Source organism: Canis aureus, chromosome 27 (assembly GCF_053574225.1).
Source record: "Canis aureus isolate CA01 chromosome 27, VMU_Caureus_v.1.0, whole genome shotgun sequence".
Classification (NCBI taxonomy): domain Eukaryota; kingdom Metazoa; phylum Chordata; class Mammalia; order Carnivora; family Canidae; genus Canis; species Canis aureus.
In genome coordinates, this window is record NC_135637.1 from 26695614 (window position 1) to 26715354 (window position 19741).

At 36.7% G+C, this 19741-nt stretch overlaps 1 protein-coding gene across 15 annotated transcripts in view; it reads left to right on the top strand.

Moving 5' to 3' along the window:
- The window catches only part of MTMR3 (myotubularin related protein 3), a 141204-nt gene that overhangs the window by 81456 nt on the left and 40007 nt on the right, over positions 1–19741 (top strand). For 11 of the 15 annotated variants that reach the window (XM_077874279.1, XM_077874277.1, XM_077874276.1 and 8 more), the window contains 4 exons: positions 5552–5636; positions 14560–14649; positions 15028–15144; positions 18062–18094. In XM_077874279.1, coding sequence (XP_077730405.1) covers positions 5634–5636; positions 14560–14649; positions 15028–15144; positions 18062–18094 — 243 coding nt within the window. In that variant the 5' untranslated portion in view covers positions 5552–5633. The remainder of the gene's footprint in view (positions 1–5551; positions 5637–14559; positions 14650–15027; positions 15145–18061; positions 18095–19741) is intronic. The other 4 variants (XM_077874289.1, XM_077874283.1, XM_077874284.1 and 1 more) reach the window with 1 other exon arrangement.

The window sequence follows — 19741 nt, forward strand, 5'->3', positions numbered from 1 at the left end:
TTTACAATAATTTGTGGGGGTTCTGTTTGTCTGCGTACATAATTATTTAGATGAGTTTTTATATGTTCACTTTAATGTTAAATCTCTAAATATGTTTTTTTTTTTTTAAACTAGGGCTCAATGCAGATTTTTTTTCCATATACAATTTGCCATAATAAAGTATACTGTACTTGAAAACTTGTATTTGGGGCAGCCCGAGTGGCTCAGTGGTTTAGCGCTGCCTTCAGCCCAGGGCCTGATCCTGGAGTCCCGGGATCAAGTCCCACGTCAGGCTCCCTGCATGGAGCTTGCTTCTCCCTCTGCCTGTGTCTCGGCCTGATCCTGGAGTCCCGGGATCGAGTCCCACGTCAGGCTCCCTGCATGGAGCTTGCTTCTCCCTCTGCCTGTGTCTCTGCCTCTCTCTCTCTCTCATGAATAAATAAATTAAATCAAATAAATAAATAAATAAATAAATAAATAAATAAATAAATAAATAAGAAAACTTGTATTTAAGTTGAGATTAAATGAAGACGCCCCATTGAGATTAAATGAGGACGCCTGGGTCGCTCGTCTGACTTTGGCTCGGGTCGTGACCCTGGAGTCCTGGGATCGAGTCCCACATAGGGCTCCCTTCATGGAGCCTACTTCTCCCTTTGCATATGTCTCTGCCTCTCTCTGTATCTTTTATGAATAAATAAAATACAATCTTTAGAAAAAATGAGTTATAGCCCCAATATTTTGGTTAGAATAGACCGTTCTTAATAAATAACATGGAATTCTTTTAAATTGAAACTTGATTCTTGTTTTGGGCTTCCTTAAATTGTTATGTATCTATATAAAAAGGCCTCATCACTAGACTTAGTGGTACTAATGTGACATTTAAGTAGAAAAGTTTTAAAAATTTAATTTCATCTCCAGTGTGGTTATTTTTTTTTTTTAATTTTTATTTATTTATGATAGTCACACACAGAGAGAGAGAGAGGCAGAGACATAGGCAGAGGGAGAAGCAGGCTCCATGCACTGGTAGCCCGAGGTGGGATTCGATCCCGGGTCTCCAGGATCGCGCCCTGGGCCAAAGGCAGGCGCCAAACCGCTGCGCCACCCAGGGATCCCTCCAGTGTGGTTATTAATCACTGTTCTTCTTTTCATAGACTTGTATGTATCTGTGACTACTTCAGCCTTTATTATTGCCTCTTGTTTCTATCATTTAAGAAATTATAATCTAATTTTATTGAAAAGAGAAGTTGTTGCTTTAGTTTTAACTTTCTAGATCCACATCAATACCTTATTCTGCAATGTTTACCATGACATTGCTTCCAAAATAAGGATCAGGCTCATTAGCGTGGTATTTTAAGCTCTTGAAGTGGGCTTTTTTTTTTTTTTTTTTTGAAGATTTTATTTATTCATGAGAGATGCAGAGGCAGAGACATAGGCAGGAGAAGCAGGTTCCCTGCAGAGAGCTTGATGCAGGACTCAATCCCAGGACCCCAGGATTACGACCTGAGCCAAGGGCAGACGCTCAATCACTGAGCCACCCAGGCATCCCAACAAGTGGATTTTAAACATAGCCCCTTCAACTAATCACCCATTTCTCCCATACACCTAGGACATCTTTTGCTGTAGCCACATTGACCTACTTTCCCTTCAGGACTTTTCAATATGCCTTTTTTGGGGTCTCATTCTTTGCTTGTGCCATTCCTGTTTCCTCTGCCTCAGTAGCTCAGAATCTGACTAGTTCAACTATTAAAAAGCTCAGTTGTTCTAAAAAGCCTTCCGTGGGTACCCAGACCAGAATCTATTTTTCTGTCTTTTGCATCCTCATGGAGTTCTGTGTTTACACTCTGCCTTACTACTTACCTGTTTGTTGTCCTCACAAAATAGTGAACACCTTGAAGGCAAAACCTATGCTCATATTTGAATTTCAGGTCACACAGACATTTCCAGAGTCCTGGGATACAGGACTTCTCACTATAATTTGATTTTAAGTAGGATTTTTGTTTGTGGTGTGTATAGGTATGTGTTTGAGAATAAGGGGAAAGAATAAATCCTGTGCCATCTCTTTAATTTAGGAAATTATTTAGTTTTTAATTTAGTAGAGATTAGTTATAATCTTGTTGATTCAGGGTACTGTTTTTTTTCCTGCTTTCTGTATAATGAAGGATTTATATGATATATGTAATCTGTGACCTTATAGTCTGAGTAGCTCAGTATCTTACTTGGTTGAGTTTCTGTTACTGTTACTGTTAGTTACTGAGAAGGAAATTGGGTAATTCCTCTTTTACAGGTGCCTGAAAGATGAGATACTTTGTTCACTAGGAAGATTGATATTTTCTTTCTCAGACGTCACATCTATGGGGTGGTACTAATGATGGAGCCCAGAGAAGCCTGCAGATCCTAGTGTCCAAATTCTCATGCATATCTTAAGAGCAATCATTTGACTCTGATGCTTAGAATAAGAATCATATCCTTTATTTGGCCCAGTGGGCCCATATTAGACCTTTAAAGAAAGAAATGTAAGCCTAATGTGTTATTTGACTCTGCAGGTTTAATTTTTACATTGGCATAATAATGTAAATGTATCTTGATTTTTAATTTTAGAAACATTGACTTGAGATAAGACATCTAAGACCTGTATTTGCAAAACAATGAATTAAAGTGTTAACATTTTTTGAAAGTGTTACATTCTCATCTTAAGAAACTTGGTCTAGGTTTGGAGGGAAAGATGGCAGATTATGAAATTAATTTTGATGCCAGGAAACATTATTTGAATTAGTGTAACATGGGTCCCAGATTAAGAGACACTAAAGAGATGGGACAACTAGATTCAGTATGTGATCCTAGACTGGATCCTTTATTGAGGGAAAAAATTATTGTGAGGGATAAAATTGGTTAAGTTGACCAAATTGGAATATTCAAGGTAGATTAATGTACTATATCAATGGTAAGCTTTCTTTTTTTTTTTTTTTTTAATGGTAAGCTTTCTAAATTTCAAATCTAGTACTTACTATTTTTGTTCTTAGTAGGTATATACTGAAGTAGTAAGGAGTACAGAGATATGGTGTATACAACTCTTACTTATTTTTTAAAAAATATTTATTTATTATTTTAAAGAGAGAGCAGGGTGGGAGGGGCAGAGAGACAGAGAATCTTAAGCAGACCTAGTGTGCTGAGTGTAGAGTCCAATGCAGGGCTAAGTCTCAGGACCCTGAGATCTGACCAAGATGCTTAACTGACTGAGCCACCAAGTGCCACTACAATTCTCCTTTAAAAAAAAAAAAATTATTTATTCATTTGAGAGAGAGAGAGAGAATATGAGAGGAGGGGAGAGGGAGAAGCAAACTCCCCATTGAGCAGGGACCACCAACATGGGGCTCGATCCCAGGACCCTGAGATTATGACCTGGTCTGAAGGCAGCCATCTGAGCCACCCAGGTTGCCCTACAGCTCTCTTTTAAATGGTTCAAAAATAATAATTAACTGTGTGTATGTACCAACGTGTTTGTGTGTATGTGTGTATTTTAAAAATAGGGCAGTGGTGGAAACTATCCTATCCAAATTCTCTGTATGTAACGGAATATCTTAGTTAATGATTTAAAAGGTGCTTATTTCTATATGCTAGTAACTATACTAAGGACACCTATGCATTATTTTTTAACCCTTGCAATTCTTTTATGCAATTGTTAATTTTCATTTATAGATGAAGAAACAGAGGCTCAGGTATTAACATACCTAACCCAGCTCTCAAGGTCATAGAGTTAGTAATATTGCAGACTCAGAACTCATATCTCATTTGCCTATAGAGCCATTGCTCTATACCTCTTACTATTTTTTAATTAATTAATTATAGAGAATGGGAGTGGGGGAAGAGGCAGAAGGGGAGAGAGAAAATCCTCAAGCAGACTTCCCATAGGGCGCAGAGCCTGACGTGGGGCTTGATCTCAGGACCCTGAGATCATGACCTGAGCCAAAGTCAAGAGTCTGACACTTAACTGAGCCACCCAGGTATACCCCTACATCTCTTGTTGTTTTTTAAACTGAGGTCATTATCCTCACACTCTGCCTTAGGTTAAGTGAAAACCTTTTATGCAATATTGAGTTTCACTTTATTTTATTTATTTATGATTTTATTTATGTATTCATTAGAGACACACGGAGAGGCAGAGACACAGAAGGAGAATTATTTATTTAAAGATTTTATTTATGTATTCATTAGAGACACAGAAAGAGAGAGAGAGAGGCAGAGACACAGACAGAGGGAGAAGCAGGCTCCATACAGGAAGCCTGATGTGAGACTCGATCTCGGGACTCCAGGGTCACGCCCTGGGCCGAGGGCAGGCACTAAACCTCTGAGCCACCAGGGATCCCCTGAGTTTCTTTTTAAAAAAAACTTTGAGGGTCACCTGGGTGGCTCAGTGGTTGAGAGTCTGCCTTTGGCTCAGGTCGTGACCTCAGGGTTCTGGGATTGAGTTCTGCATCAGGCTCCCTGCAGGGAGCCTGCTTCACCCTCTGCCTATGTCTCTGCCTCTCTCTGTATGTTTCTCCTGAATAAATAAAACCTTTAAAAAAAAATCTTAAAAAATATTTTAAAGATTTTTTTAAAAATTTAAAAAACTTTGTAAAATTTATTTTCCTAATTACAAATGTAAAGTAATTCTAAAAGTATAAAAACTAAAAGTCCCCATTCTCACTTCTCTTTCTTAGAAGGGTAACTTTATCAATGATAAAAATTCCTGTATGATTTTTCTGTGCATGTGAACATGCTTTGGAATTAGTACAAATAATGCTTATGCATATTTTTATTTTAATCTTTTAAATTACAGAACATTGGGCAGCCCCGGTGGCGCAGCGGTTTAGCACTGCCTGCAGCCCAGGGCATGATCTGGAGACCCTGGATCGAGTCCCACGTCAGGCTCTCTGCATGGAGCCTGCTTGTGTCTCTGCCTCTCTCTCTCTCTCTTCCTGCATCTCTATGAATAAATAAATAAAATCTTCAAAAAAAAAAAATAAATAACAGAACATTAACACTTCTACCAAGTTGCAGTGGAAATTAGTCTTTAGAGACTATGCTATAGATGCTTAGAATGCTCGTTGCTGCTGGATTTGTCCCATAACTTTTTTACTCTAAGATTATTTTTAGTGTTTTATGAAGTTTGATTATATGTACAGTCTTTACATTTTTAAAAATTCTTTTTATTTTTTGAAGGATTTTATTTTTAAGTAATCTCTACACCCAATGTAAGGCTCGAACCCGTAATCCTGAGATTAAGAGTTGCATGCTCCATCAACTGAGTCAGCCAGGCACCCCTAATTACATTTTTTAAAATTGAGCTACAATTTATATCACATGAAACTTAACTTTTAAACTATATATGTATATTTCAGTACTTTTGCAAAGGTATTGTGGATTTTGGATTTAACTAGTGGAAATTGGCTGGGTGATATTTAACTTGTTCTTGGCCGACTCTGGTCAGGTCTGCAGGTCCATATATATGTAGTTCTTTAATTAGAATATGGCCAGGTTAGGGGGAAAATTGCCAATTTTGTCCTTTTATTTCTTTGTTTTCTTTTTAAAGATCCAGGCGTAAAAGAAAGAAAAGCCTTGCCAGACACTGAAGAAGGGACGGGGATTTCTCCTCCTAATCTGGGCCTCCTGTCATGGTAAGTGAAAAGAAATCACAAGAAAACTGGAATTGAACTTTATCCTGAAATGAAGTGGAACACTAAATGGGGCCATACATTTTTGTTTTTGTAAATCATTTTACTTTTCTTTTCTTGAACTCTCTTCTTGTTACCTTTCTTTTATTGTTTACTTAATAATGAATTAGAACAGTTTATTTTTATATGATCCTATGGATTAGATATGGTCTCTTTTCAGTCAGGTAATAAGTGGAGTAAAGACTAAAATTCATGGTTCTTGGATTTTAGATTTTCTTTCTTCTTTTCCTTTTCCTTTTCCTTTTCCTTTTCCTTTTCCTTTTCCTTTTCCTTTTCCTTTTCCTTTTCTTCTTTCTTTCATTCATGAGAGACAGAGAGAGAGAGAGCCTGAGACACAGGCAGAGGGAGAAACAGGCTCCATGCAGGGAGCCCAATGTGGGACTTGATCCCGGGTCCCCAGGATAACACCCTGGGCTGAAGGCAGCGCTAAAATGCTGAGCCACCTGGGCTGCCTGGATTTTAGATTTCTTAATCCTTTTCTAGGAAGCAAGATGACGTGAAAACTGTGTGTGTTTGGTGTGTTTGTAGAAGAATTGTGATGTGGTCATACACATATTCTTTAGGATTTCACCTTTCTGGATAGAAATAAATCCCTGCCTTCGCATTTTGGTCTATTTAAGGCACTGTTTTTATCCCAACAAAGGTGAAGCAGTTTTGCACACTCCCTACCTACATCTTTCACTGAAAAGAGCAACTGGACATTTCAGTGACTTGTGGGCCATTTAGGGCCAGTCCAAGCAGAGAAGATGGAGCAATGATCCAACCACATTTCTATCAATTCTGAGAATATGTAAACAGTGCTTCAAGGCTTAAAAAAGAAACGGTGTCCTGTAACATTGTCCTGCTTCTACCTTGTTTTGTTTCCTAGATCCAAATTCTGTTTCATTCTGAAGCACAAAGAAAGAATTGAAAAGGCCATGTTAATTTCAAGCTTCATTAAGGATATGGGTGGAAAATGCTTTTCAAAATTAAAAACAAACTAAAACACAACAGAAAAACTAGCTATGCAGAAATGTCAGACTGAAAGAAGGAGAGAAGTAATTGCTTTCATTTTGAAGCTAGGCCAATTTTTTCTTAGGCTATAACAACTTTTTGATATATCCTATATCTGAACATTGATGAACTTTTAATATTATTTTTCTAGACTACATTTTATTTTATTGGTTTTCCTGTAGAGTTTTTAATGAATTGAAAAAGTGTTTGCTTAATATTTGTATGTAATTAATACCAGTGCTAATGAATAACAACAGGCTTATATTTATAAAAGCAGCTCTATTCTGTACTGAGGGGCTTTTATTGTATACCATGTAGCTAGCTAGCAACATGGTCCTCGTCCTGGTGCTGTTGGGGTCTCTGTTGGTGTCCTGCAGATACTCTTCTGGTGTATTCTTGAGATTCTTTTTTGTGTTATCTGGGGAGCAGTATGGCCATGTGTCTTTTTTTTTTTTTTTTTTTTCCAATTTCTCATAAAGTAACATAACAAGTTTTTATAAATACTCATTGATAATTCTACCACCAAAACCCATGATTGTATTCCTTTCTCTCTGGTTCATGTCTATATGTATACTTTATGTAGTTGGAATTAAAGCATAATTAAATTTCTATTTTGCTTATTTCACTAAAAGAATTAAACATTTTTTTCCATGTTGATTCATTGGATTCCTAATGTTCATTTTACTAGCTATATAACATTTCGCAAGTTGCTGAACCATCGATTTAATTAATGTTAATTAATTGATATATTCTGTTTCAGCATTTTGGTCATATATGCTTAATCCTTATTTTTTGTATAGAACATTCAGGAGTACTGAATTGTCTGTCTTTTCAAAATATTAATTATTTTTCAAAAACGATTTTATTTATTTATTCATGAGAGACATACAAAGAGAGGCAGAGACACAGGTAGAGGGAGAACCAGGCTCCCCATAGGGAGCCTGATGCAGTACTTGATCCCAGGACCTTGGGATCACACCCTGAGCTGAAGGCAGATGCTCAACCACGGAGCTACCAAGGTGTCCCTCTTTTTTTTTTATATATATTTTATTTCTTTATTTGACAGAGAAGGAGCACAGGCAGGTGGAGTGGCAGGTAGAGGCAGAGGAAGAAGGGAACCTGATGTGGGACTTGATCCCAGGACTTTGGAGTCATGACCTGAGCCAAAGGCAGATGCTTAACTGAGCCACCCAGGCAACACAAATTTTCTTTTTAAAAATGCAAACCTCTGTATTAATTTGAATAACATCTCTCTCTTATGCTTGTAAAGATTCTTAAATAAGTTTAAAGTCTTTTTTGAGAGGTTAAGCAGTAGGAGAATACATTTTCATGTTTTATTATGGAAATCTCCAGCTTATACAAAGAGAATAGTTCAGTGAACCCTCATACTCATCAGTCCACTGCAGTAATCGCTAATTCGTGGCTGTACTTGTTTCTTCTGATTTCCTCACCGTCAACTCTTGGTTTATTTTGAAATAAATCCCAAGCACCGTATCAAGAGAAATTTATATATGTTTTTTGAGAAATTTATATTTTTGATAGCCTTCAATACCAGTCTTAAGAATAATGACTGGAATTGACAATGAGACTGAGAATTATTTTCATTTTTACATTTTGTCAAGTATTCCTACACATATTTTACTCTGAGCAGACTTTTTTTTTTTTTTTTATCCTGGAACACTGTATACGAATTAAGTTAATAGGCATTTTGACTTCTCGGCAGTTTCTGCTTCCTGTGTTCTTTAAATATTTATTTGTGATGTTGACTTCCCCTTGGAGGCATGGACTACCTCTCTTACCTGCATAAGTAGATAGCATAAACTAGCTTGAACTGTGATACTAGTCCCTTTTCAAGATTTTGTAGTTAGCCCCACTGACCTTAGGGAACTGGTAGAGACTAAGAAGTGCCAGATTCCACAATGCCTGGTGTTCCTCAGCAATACCAGGAAATCGACCATGTGGAATACATGCTCCCTAATACTAATAAATTACTACTTGCAGCCTGGGAGAAATTCTGCAAGCCTCTTAGGGGAGGCCAAGACTTGCCAGTTTGTTTCTTCCTTTTTGTCTCCTTCCTCTTATCAACCATCTCAAGTTTGACCTCCTTTTTCACCCATCAAACTTAAAAACTAAAATAAAGTAGGCAATTAATTCAATTTATATGTTAGCCAAGTAATGTTTTTTGAAATACTGTTCATCTAGGATGTCAGTGAGTAGCTTGTCCTAATGTTAATTTAGTCCTTGTTGATTAAATGCATTTTATGTACAAGGGGAAAAATCAGCTCTAAAGGTAATGTGAATTGAGATAGTCTTTTAAAAAGAGCACTTATTTTATTTGACTATGAAAAATTATTACTTCACATCTTGTCTTGCTCAGTTCACTGTTTTCTTTTGTTCAAATTAATTCATTCCATTTTCAGTTTTCACTGGCTACTTCGGTTATATACGTTGGCATGGATTAGCACCCAAGTGAATGTGTCAGCAAAATAGATTTGTAATGGCTTCTCATTTTTGGTTTTGTTTTTAGCTTGCTACATTATTTTAATTCTGTGCTTTTTAAAGGTTAGTAAAAACTTGGTTTGGTAATCACTTGAAGAAATAAGTGCCTCTGTAAAATGATCTTCAAGAGAATAAAACTTTAGGCCTATATATTTGAGTTTAAAAAGTTTAATGTGATGCTGAGGAGGCATGTTTACAGTATACTTTTATGTAATAATTTTTTTTAAGATTTATTTATTTTAGAAAACCAGAGGAGGGGCAGAGGGAGAGGGAGAGAATCTTAAGCAGACTCCCCACTAAGCGCGGAGTCCCAGGCAGGGCTCCATCTCGTAACCCCCAGATTACAACCTGTGCTGAAATCAAGAGTCAGATGCTTAACTGACTGAGACACCCAGGCGCCCCTTGTATGTAATAATTTTTAAAAGCATTCCCCCTCATAGTGCTTCCTGCTTCTCCCCTGTTAATTTATGAGAAAAATCTTCCTAATTTCAAGATTCCTCGTATCTTTTCTCTTAGTTCTCAGTGTAAATGCTCAGTGTTCTTTGAGTCAAGAGCTACCTCTTAAGAATGGAAATAGAATTGGTTAAAAAGAAAAAAAAGGTAACACATAGAAAAATGAATTCCTTTCACATATGACTGTGTCCCTTGTTATATCTTCACTCAGTGATTGACCTTGGAGGAAATGACTGAAGAGGGATAAAATGGAACAGATTGACACAGAACTCTTCAAATAATCTATAATCTAAAAAATTATAGGAGCAGAGCCTTTTTTACAAACCTTTGTATACCCCAAGTAATTATATTTTTAGAGGCTTTGAGCCACACGATATCAACCTTACTAAAATATACCGCCTTGGATTTTTTTTTTGTTATAAGAAACTGAGTAGATTTTTGTACTTTTGCCTTTATGATTATTCATCAGCTGTAATTTCTGAATTAATCATGGTGAATACCTCACAGCCCAAGGATGTGACTCTAAAACATAGGATTTGTTTTCAAATATAATGACTTAATTTAATGATGAGTGATGTTTTGTAAGTATTTTTTGGATTTCATGAAGCATTTATAAAGTTTTATTTTTAGAACTCAAAGTCACTAATTTCTTTCTATATTTTAAATATCAAACATTTAAAAGGCTCTTAAAATTCTTGTGCCTCAAAATAAAGTGGCTCCTTAGAAGGGGATGAAATGGGGCTAGTCAGCCAGTAGCCAAGAGACTGGTTTTATAATGGTAGATGGGTGAGGGATTGTTATTCAGTCTTTGTAAGGCTTTTCTTGTCACAGATTAGCACTAGGAGGATAGTTTTAGAGAACGTCTGACCTCAGATGAAATCACTTGAATGGTATTTAGGTTTTGCAGTGTAGTAGATAGAGCAACAGTTCTCCAAGTCTTTGCTTTGAGGATCCCTTCTTACATTCCTTACTTAGGACCCCAGAGAGATTTTGTTTATATGGGGTATGTCTGCCTATACTTACTGTATTAGAAATTAAATCTCAGAAGTCTTTAAAATGTTCTGTTTGTTTAAAAATAACAGTAATTGGGGTGCGTGGCTGGCTCAGTTGGTAGAGTGTGCAGACCTTGATCTTAGGGTTGGGAGTTTGAGCCCCATGTTGGGTATAACAATTACTTAAAAATAAAATCTTAGGGATCCCTGGGTGGCGCAGCGGTTTGGCGCCTGCCTTTGGCCCAGGGCGCGATCCTGGAGACCCAGGATCGAATCCCACGTCGGGCTCCCGGTGCATGGAGCCTGCTTCTCCCTCTGCCTGTGTCTCTGCCTCTCTCTCTCTCTCTGTGCCTATCATAAATAAATAATAAAAAAAAAAAATTAAAAAAAAATAAAATAAAATCTTAAAAAAGTAATAATAACCAACTAAATGTTAATGTAAATAACATTTTTTATGAAAAATAATTTTTTCCTCATCCAGAAATAGTGTAAACAGTGGTGTTATTTTAAAATTTTTACAAATCTCTTTAATGTTTTGCTTAGTAGATGATAGCAAGATCATCATATCTACTTCTGCATTTAATTTGTTAAAATATGTTGCTGAAAAAAATGTTGTTGAAATATGTGAAATAAATAAATCCAGCCTCACACAGATATGTAGTTAGAAGAATATTTTCCATCTGGAAGATATTATGTATATTTTTCTGTTATGCCAAAACTTGAGAGGTAATACTTGTGTTTTATTTATTTTTTTTGACAAGTAGGATTTCTTTAAAGGTTGCAATGTGGAATCTGAAACCATATCAGTGAACTTTTTTTTCAGTGAACTTTTTATATTGTATTAGATTTTTTTTTTTTAAGATTTAGTTTTGTTTTGTTTTTTTTTTTTTTTAAAGATTTTATTTAAGGGAACACCTGGGTGGCTCAGAGGTTAAGCATCTGCCTTTGGCTCAGGGCATGATCCTGTGGTGGTCCTGGGATTGAGTCCCACAATGAACTCTCTGCATGTAGCCTGCTTCTCCCTCTTCTTCTGTCTCTGCCTCTCTCTCTCTCTCTCTCTCTGTATCTCTCATGAATAAATAAAATCTTTTTAAAATATAGACATATTTCTTCGTATAACTTATTTTATTTTTAATTTTTTAAAATTAAATGCTAGGCTTGGAGCCCAACTTGGGGCTTTGAACTCTTAACTCTAGGATTAAGACCTGAACTGAGATCAAGAGTTGGATGCTTAAACCAACTGAGTCATCCAGGTGCCCCTATAATTTCTTCTAAAAACCACATTTGCTAGTATTGCCACTGATTTCATCAGAGAAGGCTGCTTATGGGACGCCTGGGTGGCTCAGGGGTTGAGCGCCTTTCTTCGGCCCAGGATGTGATCCTGGAGACCTAGGATCGAGTTCCGCGTCGGGCTCCCTGCATGGAGCCTGCTTCTCTCTCTCTGCCTGTGTCTCTGCCTCTCTCTCTCTCTGTGTCTCTCATGAATAAATAAATAAAATCTTTATTTTTTTAAAAAAGGAAAAGGCTGCTTAAATATTGGGAAGCTGTGAAGTTCTTTATTTTAGTAGATGATAGGTTTCCCAAGAATCAAATTTTCACATAAAAGCATCTTATCAGAGACGCCTGGGTGGCTCAGCAGTTGAGCATCTGCCTTCGGCTCAGGGCTTGATCCCGTGATCCTGGAGTTCCAGGATTGAGTCCCATATTGGGCTCCTTGCAGGGAGCCTGCTTCCCCCTCTGCATATGTCTCTGCCTCTCTCCATGTGTCTCTAATGAATAAATAAATAAAATCTTTTTTTAAAAAAGGGACTTTATTGTTAGCAATTAATAATTGCATTTGGAGGGAAAAATCGGCCAGCTTAAGCCTGAATTATAGTTTGTCAGTTGTTCTTTCAATTAAAACGGCATTTAAGGAAAAAACTAGGTAGTTCAGCTTCTTTTTTTTTTTTTTTAATTTTTTAATTATTATTATTTATTTATGATAGGCAGACAGTGAGAGAGAGAGGCAGAGACACAGGCAGAGGGAGAAGCAGGCTCCATGCACCGGGAGCCCGACGTGGGACTCGATCCTGGGTCTCCAGGATCGCGCCCTGGGCCAAAGGCAGGCGCTAAACCACTGCGCCACCCAGGGATCCCGGTAGTTCAGCTTCTAACTAAAACAATTGCACAAATGCTTTACCTTGAGACGACCATAACATTATGTGTCAGAAGTGTTTCATGTTATTTCCTGTATAAAAAAGACTTCACTGAAGTGTCAAGATTTAATAAAATTTCATCTTTTTTCCCCCTGCTTTATCAAGGACATTTTAAGTGAAATTGGTGTCATTGATTATACTAAGGTGCCAATATTTTATCTACTAAGTCTTTTTGTACTGTTAGTACAAATGTCAGTACAGTGAAAAAAAAAGCAGCTAATGTCTTAGTACTAATGTGGAGATGGTTTTGACCACATAGAGCCCCTAAAAGGGTCTCGAATATGTAGATCTTACTTTGAGAGCCACATTAGTAGTGTTACTGTTTTATGGTTAAGATTGCTATTAGGTAGAACCTTAAGTGGTTTTTATAGCTAGGATTTGTAGGTAGAATGTTATTTATAAGTAGGATTTATTTTTTCCTGTGAGGAGATTTAAAGAATTGCTGGAATTGTGTTAAGCAGTACATGTAGAACTGTTCACTAACTAGTGGTTATAAATCTTAGTGCTGTCAGAAGAACATGATATGGCTTTTGCTCTGGTAAAATGTGCTATATAAAGCAGATTGTATAATAATTTACAGTCAGTTTTTCCAATAGATTGCTTTTCTTCTATCTTCCTAAATCATAAAAATTCATAATCTAAAGACTACTTTTTAAATACACATTATAATTAGTTCAAGTGCCATTTGATTGGAATGTAGTGCTCTTTTTGAAATTGTCTTAATAGAAATCTATTTTTGTAATATGGAAGATTAAACTAGGGACAATGGTCCCTAGTTTAGGAACTGAGGAATTCAGTTCCTAAACTTAAATTTTTTAAAAAAAGATTTTATTTATTTATTCATGAGAGACACAGAGAGAGAGAGAAGCAGAGGGGAGAAGCAGGCTCCCCAGAGGGAGCTCAATGTGGGACTTGATCCCAGGACCCCAGGATCACAACCTGAGCCAAAGGCAGACACTCAACCACTGAGTCACCCAGGTGCTCTTAAACTTAAATTTTTAAAGAAACTTTTCCATTATGGAAATTCACATCTAGCCAAAGTAGACACAATAGTTTAGTAAACCCCTTCTTTACCCAATTTCCTCAGTTACCCTCCTGGATAATCCATTTTGTTTCCCACTCATTTCCTTTCTACCCTTCCCCCTCCAATTATTTTGAAGCAAACTGTAGATATCACATCATTTTATTCTTTTTTTTTTTTTTAAGATTTTATTTGTTTATTCATGAGAGACACAGAGAGGGAGGCAGAGACACAGGCAGAGGGAGAAGGAGAAGGCTCCATGTAGGGAGCCCGACGTGGGACTCGATCCCAGGTCTTCAGGATCAGGCCCTGGGCTAAAGGTGGTGCTAAACCGCTGAGCCATCCAGCCTCCCAACATCATTTTATTCTTAAATAATTAAGGATATAGATTTTAAAAATCAAGAATTTATGGTTATAACTTAAAGAGAAAAAACTATGTTGGTTTCTCTTACAAGTAATATACTAATAACTTACTAGTAAAAATGTTCTTAACCTCTTAGACCTTTTTTTTTTTTTGCATCCATCTAGAAACACCTATATTGGATTGTAACACTTTGGTGATTAATATTTTTTCCTTAATCTTTCTGCCTGTTTACTTTGGTAACTGGACTCTCAGTTGTGATTATGCTACTAGACATGGCAGAAAAATCATATATGGACTACTATATGCTATGGGAGCTTTGAAATTATTTAAAGGTTTTGGGGTTTTCCAGGATGAAGAGACTCGACACAGCCTTGAGTGCATCCAGGCCAATCAGATTTTTCCCAGGAAGCAGCTGATCCGGGAGGATGAGAATCTTCAGGTAATTACAGGCCACTTTGATTATAAACGAAGTATTTAGCATCATAGTAACAGTGTAGCAGACCTAATGGATTGAAGTATGCACTGATAGTTTTGTTTTTTCCTAAATATGCAAGCTGGAGAGTATCTTTTTAGAAAGACGTATTTCCTGAGAATATGTTGTTTGAGATGATCATCTGTATAGCATTCCTTCAGTAGTCTAGATTTTGAATACCCAGGTATATTTGAATTATGTAGATATAAACTATCCTTTTTAGGTCCTGTTTTTATATATTGTATTTTTGAGTGACAGGTTTTATCATCCATTTGTCCAGCCTGTGCTTGAAGACTTTGCTTTACTGCTTTAGAACTCTGAAAGGTTTTTTCTTCGATTTTGAAGGTTCCTTTTCTTGAACTTCATGGAGAAAGCACAGAGTATGTGGGCCGTGCTGAGGATGCCATCATTGCCCTTTCTAATTATAGACTTCACATCAAGTTCAAGGAGTCTCTTGTTAATGTAAGTGATTGCCAACTCTTTTCCCACTAGAGTAGATGGAGAAAGGAAGTAAAAAAACTTATTAATGTTCTCAAAGAGAGGAGTGTTATACAGAATTGGATATGAAAACACTGTGTGCTCCACTTTTCTTTAGCACTCGGGGACACTAGGTTAACAAGCAACTCTTATGCTTGATTTAAAATGATACACATAGTTGTCATCTGAATTGTCCATTGTTTAGTAACATTGAACGATTTGTACTAGATAATGGTGTATCATTAAAACTTATAAGGGTACAAAGGCTGTATAGGCTTTTATTCTTTAGTCTTTAGTAGTTACCAACTGCCTCAGTTGAGATAATTTCCGGGACCTTAATGTCAAATGGTGAAATGTACTTTGAGCTCCCTGCAGACTCTCTTTACAGGATGAAGTTAATGCTAATGGCTTCTTAGTGGAATAAGCATGGATATGTTAAATACAATGTTTATTTGCATATTGGATTATATTACTGAAGAAAAGGGAGACTCTCCATTCTCAAGAGCGCATTTACCACTTTCAGTTATGAGGGTACTCTCAGTGAACTGGTTCTTCATTGCCCTGCCATCATTAGTAGTTTTCAATGAGTGTGCCTTTCACCACAAAGATAGGAAAAGTTCATGTAGTTTCATCAAATGAATGCCTTCTTCCTTTTTCATTTGCTAGTATTGCAGCTTTCTTTCTGCGCTTTGGTTGTATAGCACAGAGAAATGTTTTATGACATTTTATAAAAGTTCAAGACTCTAATTCAGACTTCACATGGTGTGTTTTGGGGTTTGGGATTCTTTGAAATCTGTTACTTAAGTTTATTTAACTCAGTGGTCCAGAAGTTATCCAACTCCTTTGTCAAATTCTTTACATTGGTCAAAATGCCATTTTGTTTGTAATTGGCATTCAGTATTTATGTAGTATTTATTTATTATGTTTTGTAGTTAAGCATTTATATCCAGGAGAAATTGTGGCCCGAATTCCTCCTGGCATTTAGATTTGAGTTATGATATCTGTAATAGCTGATAGACACATTGGATTCATCAAGGAAAGAGGCATGCTATGCATTCATACCATAGAGCAAGCACTGTGTTCAGAAGGGCCCATTTGATATTGGATGGTCACAATAGGAGGGAATGGGATAAAAACTATAAAACCCTGGCAACCAGAAATTGCTTCCTCATTACTGTAGAAGTAAAGGCAGTAATAATTAGTAGAATCACCCAGTTTAATTTTGTTTAAATTCTGTATATATGATCAGAATTAATTAAATTGCATGTGGGGATGATATAGTTTCATATTACTGTATTTTCCATATTGTCTCCTATTTCTCAACCTAATTGGTTTAGAGCCAGGTATTTCAGAGGATGTTTTTAGATCTATTTGGGAATAGGGTCTGTTGGAGAGAAAACATGGATTTGATCATGTACTTAACCAGCCTGAAGCCTTTCAGTGTTTCTTTACTACTTCTAAGATGAAATTACTTAGCATGGTATCAGGCTTAGTGGTATGATCTTGGTCTCTGCTAGCTTTTCTGTCAGTGTCTCTTTTCCCCCTTCTTCTGCCTTTATATTATTAGTAAAACCACCCTCCTTGAAGTATTCAGCTACACCTCACACCTCTGAGTTCTCTCTCTTCTCTCCTGCCTGGGGAATTTCTCTTCATGAGTCAAAACCCAGTTTAGGTGGTAACTTTTATGAAGCCTTTCTCCATTCCCTCCTTGACAATTTGTTACCCTTGCCTCTGGCTTCTTCGGTATTCAAACACACCTTTACAGCATTTATGGGATGTGTTACAATTTTGTGGTTACTCATCTTTGTATTATCAGAGTCTAGCAGGTTCCTGGTGCTATGGTATTCAGTAAATATTAAGTGAATTTAAGTTAATAAGAGTTTGAAATGGATATTAGACCATTTTGGCTTAAAGCTCACTTAAAAACAAATCTGCTTGACTAGGACTGTTGCTTCTAATGGTAGCTGTATGAGTAGGCTGTTTACTGCAATTGTTGATCCCCATTGTGATTGAGATATGGTGCTTAAGAAGACTTACCACTGTTCTTAATGACCCATTTCTTCAACTAAAAGTGTTTTCTCAGCATTATAACCCTCTAAGGCATAGAGCCTGCAGGTCAAGTAAAAGTCCCAAGATAATGGCTTTGCACACAGAAATGATTGTGGAAAAGTATTTTGGTATTGCAGCGACCTTAAACATTTGAAATCAGGAGAGACTAGGATTTCTTCCTACAAATAAATTAATCACAGCACATTTAGTGGTAAGGCTTGTAAACCTGTGATTACTCCAGAAAACAATGGCTCTTCTTGCAGTAGATCCAGGGTGGAGATCAGAAAGTTGGTGGTGTCGTCCCTCCTCCTTTCCATCCTTCCTTCCTTCCCTCAGCGGATAAGTATTTCAGTAAAATACATGAGATCAAGGGACTCCCCTTAAAGGTTATAATAACTAAATCAAACACATTTCAACCACCGAAGCCCAAATGTTCCCGTTTATATTGTGGCTTGCTCTGGTTTGCATCATTTTGTGTGCTTTTAAGTCAACATGTTTAGCACTTGAGAAAAATGACTTACCATCAGATTTTAAATAGCTACCTGATATCATATATTCTCTTTTAATTTTACAGCACATTGAATAAAAAATGTCTGTAGATATAGATACCATAACATCATTATTTAAACATATTCGCTGGGTGTCAGGTTTCTAAGTCCTAGAATAAAGAACATCTGTAGGAGAATACATTTGTAGCATTTAAGGTATGAATTGCTCCCATTCTGTGCTTTTCCCAAACTGTATTTTTACATGTGTACAGGTATATTTCTTTGCTTAGCTCATTTATAAACAAGTAAGTTTTCAAGTGGAATTCATGAGAATTTAAAACAATTTTTGTTGTGTAATTCAATAGACTGCCTCTCAATCTGCTGCTTCTGAAATCCCAGTAAGTAGCATGAGAATCCTGGGTGGTTTTTGCACCTGTGCTTTGGAACAAGTTGGTTTTGACTGTCAGATGCTTACCTTGCAAAGCAGCAGAATTTGTCCTCTCTGCATGAGTCCCTTTCCTCTTACTAGACAAAGTACTACTGGTATACAATGATGACAACAATTTGTGGAGTGAGGAAAAAACCCCACAGTTCATACATAAACAAGAGGAATTGTGATCTTCACAAAATGTAAAGTGAATTTCAATTAGGAATGATTTGTAAAATTAACATTAGTATTTAAAAGGACATCAGAACTTTTGTTTCCAGGCTGGTCTATTAATGCTTCTTAGGAAAAATGTGGAAATGTAGTAGCTGCAAACACTTTCCTTGGCTTTTTTTTTTTTTTTTTTTTTTACATTTTTTAGTTGTCTAACTGTAGTACGGCAAAAATCTTTATTCCCCAAGCATCAGAAGGAGGTATTGTTAACCCTTCATGCACTTTGGCCACAGCATTCATATGCCAGCAGAGGTTTCTGAGGTCTCTGAATCAGTGCTTGAAGAGCAGTTTGTAAATATAAAAGGTGAGCAATAAAGAGTTTGGGTCTTTAACCTGTGACGGTCTATTTCTGACTGGTTTTTATATGAGATTTAGGGCCTAGATATTCCACAGTTTATTACAGATTTTAGGTTTAGATTCGTAATTTACACTGTTACTACCATTTTTACTTAAACTGTATGTGCAGGATTGGTATTTTCCATTCAGGCTCTATAAAGTGCACTGTTTATAAAAGGTAGAAATTCTCCCACTTTTGAATTCTGATGCTTGAAAATAATGCACATGTGCATGTGCGCACGTACAAACACCCTGAATGAATTAAAGTAAACGTATTAGGGTATGCTGACATAAAATTCCCTCGGAGTGAGACAGTACTATGGATCTTTAGTACTGTGCATGTCTATTAAAAATTTTAACTGCTGCTCTTCTGCTTTTTTGGATTGATGCTCTTATGAATTTTGGTGTCCATGATATAACTGTTGGCCTTTGGAGGAATTAATAGTACTGAGTGTGTCTGATGCATTGTTTTGAGCATGAGTTTGGTGGAGATTATAAGAGGAAAATCACTGTAAAGGAAGTTAGAATTATCTGGCAGGTACAAGGTAGAGGAGAAAGGAGCAAAAAGAAAATGAGTTGCTACAAAACACTGAATCAGTGGGCTAGGGAGGATTTGAATGTGACTTTAGATTTCTTCCTACTCTTCCATGGATAGAACTGTCCATAAGGAGTCTGGTTTAAATTCTATTTTTCTCTTAAAGGTCCCTGGTGGAGAGGCCAGTTAGTCTTGAAAGAAAAACTAAAATACAGCTCATACAGAAAGGAGAGGCAATCTTAGAGGAAGAAAGAAAGGTGCATTATTATAATCGAAGGAGCCTAGGCTAGAAGACAGACATGGATTCTGATCCTGTCTTTGCCAGTAACTTAGAGTGTAGAGGCTTAACCTCCCTGGGCTATAAAATGGCCTGGATTCAATGGTATAGATTGCAGATGATCCATAATTGTTTGCTAATGGGATTGAATATTGGATGTGTCTGGTTACAAAAATGGTAAGGGATCCTCTTGATATGTGAGGAAAATTGAGAAACCTAAAGCAGTGGAGTAGGTCTTA